Raw genomic sequence first — 3,843 nt, forward strand, 5'->3', positions numbered from 1 at the left:
ACAGGGTACATATGGGAACAATATGGTCAAGATAAAGGAAGAGGTAAAGGCACACGTCTCTTCATTCACCGGCTGGTCTGCGCTTACCTTGTTAATAATGTCCGAAGAGTATCCTCTTTTTTTGTAATCCCTTCTCCAATTGAAAGCTAAAACTACAGACGCATGTTAGAAGACCAGTTTTGATATAGGGGTTTTTCATGTTTGGTCATGGTTGGTTTATAGAGAACAATACTTTCACACTCACAGTTAAGGCTACGATCACATGTTGGTAAAGATAAAGCATATGAAATGTAGCTCCTCTGTTCATCACATATTCTTGTAGTTTTTTTAGTGTTTTGAGCAATTCCAAAATATTACCTCAAACATCGTTTAGGAAATTACAATCACAAATTAAACATAAGTCAACACAATCATATGTTACAAGGAACAAACAGTGGAGGAACACCACAAGAACGCTAAAGCAGTTTCAAAGAAAACACTCTTCACTTTATTCAAACTGAGTATTTGAAATCAGTACTGTATCAACTTATAGAAGAGACAATGCTCTCTTTGATTTGGAAAATGGCGAAAATGTAATAAAGACCACATTAATCAGGCTGTGATTGTTACGCTGCATACGCACGGACCGGACAGTTTTATCTCGGATGTTTTCCACTGTTTGCCTGGTGCAGCATCAGGGTCATACAGTAAAGTGCTGTGACCAGTTTCTCCCTGAGACGAAAAAAGCAGAAGCTTCCCACTCAGCTTACCAAACTGGAACCCTGCCCTGGAGCTTCCCGAAAGCGGAAGAGCCACCACTTCCCAAGTTTCATCTTCTGCATTGAAGACTGACATCTTCCTCTGGTTCTTCCAATCAATACAGAACAGCTTCTTTCCTACTTCAACATGAGCTGTCACCATCTGCCAAACCATAACCAAAGACTCAATCATTACTCATACTCAATGATCAAAAGACTCAACAAGACTTACAGTTAAACCGTTTTTGCTGCCAGACCAGGAGCCGCACTGAGGGTTATACACATCAACAAGTTTAGAGTTACCAATAGTAAAGTTAGATCTCCCACCCATCACGTATAGCTTCCCGTTGAAGCCGCTAGCGAAACATCCCCATCTCGGACGCCTCAGAGACTCTATGCAAGTCCAGACACCAGTCTCTGGATCATACACCTCTGCACTCGACAGACTCTCACCGTCAACACCGTGACCTCCCACCACGTAAACAAGCCCATTCACCTCAGCGCAAGCGAAGTCATAGCGTGCTTCCTTCAAGTCTTCTAGTCTACTCCAGCTGATTTCATTACAAAAACCAAAACATATTTGAACGTAAAAAATCCACTCAACTACACATGCGGGTTTTTCGGATAATTTGAGTAGTTTGGTTCGGGTAGTTTGGAATTCGGGTAGGTCAGTTTGACCGCCAAACCGCCAAATTAAACCGTAAAAAGTTTGGTTTGATATTCGGATAATTAGGGATTTAAAATTTTTATCAGAACTAACCAAAATTTTTGTTTTCAACTATATTTTTTATTAAAAAATTTGGGTGATTTCAGTTGATTTCGGTTAGTTTGGTTCAAAATTTAGTAAACAAATTTATTTTGGAAACCCAAACTAACCGATTACTGAACCACAAAATTTTGAAGTTTTTTATAAATATGCCGAATTAAACTGAACTCAACCAAATTAACCAAAAATTTTGGTTCAGTTTGGTTTGGGGAGTTCGGTTCTGTTCGGTTCAAAACGGCAGGCCTACACTCAATCATTGGATCAAAGTTCACAAAGGATGCTGAAATCAAGAACAAGACAAACCTGTTGAGGCAAGTATCAAACTGATAAACATCAGAAGATGCAACAAGAGAACCGTTGATCAAGGCGCAACCAGCAACAACAAGGAGCTTCCCATCAACCACAACCACCTTAAACCCTGTTTTGGCAGGACCAGGCATAGGTGGAAGAGATGATAGTTTATGTCCCTGACAGTCCAACACCTCCCAGTGGCTATCTTTCCCTCCAGCTTTCGTTGTTAAAACATAGAGCCACTCCTCAGGCATACCGGCAAGTCTTCTCACAGTAATGAACTCTTTGCTCTTCACAACATACCTCCATTTCTTGCAGACACGTCCCATGGAAGGAAAGCTACTACGCGGAACAAGCGCCAGACACAGCTTCGCGACGTCATCAGACAAGCCCGGGATCAAAGGGTCGTCCCGATAATTCTCAGACAACAACTCTGTACTAACATCAAGATTGTCTTTGGAGAAACACATGTTGTGATTTAATACAACTCTTTTCTTCCCACTTACAAAAGCCTGCATCTCTTGACTAATCTTCTGAACAATTTAAATTTTTAACTAAGTTTTTTTTTTGTGTGTATATGAAAATGGTATTAAAGAATATCGTGAAACCCGTCACGTATATGGATTTTCAAAGATAAAGGAATGAATAATGTAGCGGTTGTAGAGACAGCTGATGAATGATGATAATGATGTTGTCCAGCACAATCTAGTTCATATTCCATACCAATGGCTTCGCTTCTACAAAAGTTAGGATCTAAGATTGATGTTAAAGTAATGTTGTTTCTCCTCAGACACATCTCTGTATCTACCAAAAAAAAAAAACAAGATTAAAGATAAGGTCAACAACAGATTCCAAACACAAAGAAAGAGAGTTACAAGATTGCAGCTAGAAGAGAAAGAAGACATACAATTAAAGGTCAAGCTGGAGAAGGAGATTTAGCCACCCGCAACGTCCATCTCTAGAATTTGCGAATGTTCTGCAAATTGTTTTTTGCCAGAAAAGTCAATTCTTGAACCAAGTCAAGAAGAAACCAATAAGAAAATTGATATATTGATTATTTCCTGAAGATATGAAATTCAAAACTCTAGCAGAAACTTGGACAAGATCTCAAGATCAGTGCTTCCATATATCAACAGAAGAAATTCCAAAATCAATAAAAAGTTTACAGTAAATGGAGGAATCAATGGGGATGGCGACCGACCTGAAACGTGTGATTCATTTCTAAAAGAGGAAACTTAAAAAATAGAAATCTAAAATGGCTAAGACATTTATAGAATGAAGAGCTAGAATGGCGGAAAGAAATAACAGAGATAAAAAGATTGAACGTACCGACAGGATAGGGGAAGCCTTTGTCGTGTTTATGCGTTGAAGTTGGTGCAGAGACGATAACATTGACAGAAAGAGAAGATGTGAGAATAATAATGGTGGGAATTAAAAGTGGAACGTGGGATTATGAATTATTTATATAAGCAAAATCACAGGAAGGAAGCAGCATACGGTGGATCGCTCTTTAAAGTAACAATGTCAATTATCACCACGTCCCTTTCACCCCATCACTATTTCCTTTTTATATTTTTTCATATACTTTGATTCAAATAAAATATTATATTTATGTCCACATTCCATTTATTAATATATATTTTGTCCTATTAACTCCTATTATAACTTTACTTTTTCTTGAGCATTTAAATTAAGATTCATTTTCTCTATTTATATATATTTTTAAAATGTATAGAATGTATTTGTAAAGTAAATCCTTGTTCATAACTTTGAAATTTGGTTATGATCGTTGTCATAATCTACTAAAATAATAATAATTATAATCATATCAAATACGTAAACTCAATCAAGGACAACGAACGAAGGAAATGAAAGAAGCAATAATGATTAAGATGATTTTTCTTCTTCTTCTTTTTTCGTAGGTGTAATTTACTAAAGAATGAAAGAATCGAATGTATAGATGAAAATGTCGACAATATCTACGATGGATTAGGGTGTTGCACAATAACACTGGATTCATTTCATTTTAACCACACCTTAATCCCAGGA

General features: G+C 37.3%; 1 protein-coding gene across 5 annotated transcripts; it reads right to left on the reverse strand.

The window, feature by feature from the left end:
• Positions 1–333: 333 nt before the first annotated feature.
• On the reverse strand, positions 334–3,262 carry LOC108814240 (F-box/kelch-repeat protein At1g67480). 5 transcript variants are annotated; one of them, XM_057001899.1, is made up of 6 exons: positions 3,124–3,262; positions 2,702–2,770; positions 1,807–2,598; positions 970–1,288; positions 587–900; positions 334–525 (listed from the first exon to the last, which is right to left on the reverse strand). In XM_057001899.1, exons 3-5 carry the CDS (start codon positions 2,310–2,312, stop codon positions 592–594), a joined length of 1,134 nt encoding a protein of 377 aa, XP_056857879.1. In that variant the 5' UTR covers positions 2,313–2,598; positions 2,702–2,770; positions 3,124–3,262; the 3' UTR covers positions 334–525; positions 587–591. The 5 variants fall into 5 exon arrangements, with proteins under 5 accessions (XP_056857879.1, XP_056857880.1, XP_056857878.1 ...); XM_057001900.1 differs by having other exon boundaries at positions 334–900; positions 1,807–2,592; XM_057001898.1 differs by having other exon boundaries at positions 334–900.
• Positions 3,263–3,843: the final 581 nt, after the last annotated feature.

Source organism: Raphanus sativus, unplaced genomic scaffold (assembly GCF_000801105.2).
Source record: "Raphanus sativus cultivar WK10039 unplaced genomic scaffold, ASM80110v3 Scaffold4142, whole genome shotgun sequence".
NCBI classification, from domain to species: Eukaryota; Viridiplantae; Streptophyta; class Magnoliopsida; order Brassicales; family Brassicaceae; genus Raphanus; species Raphanus sativus.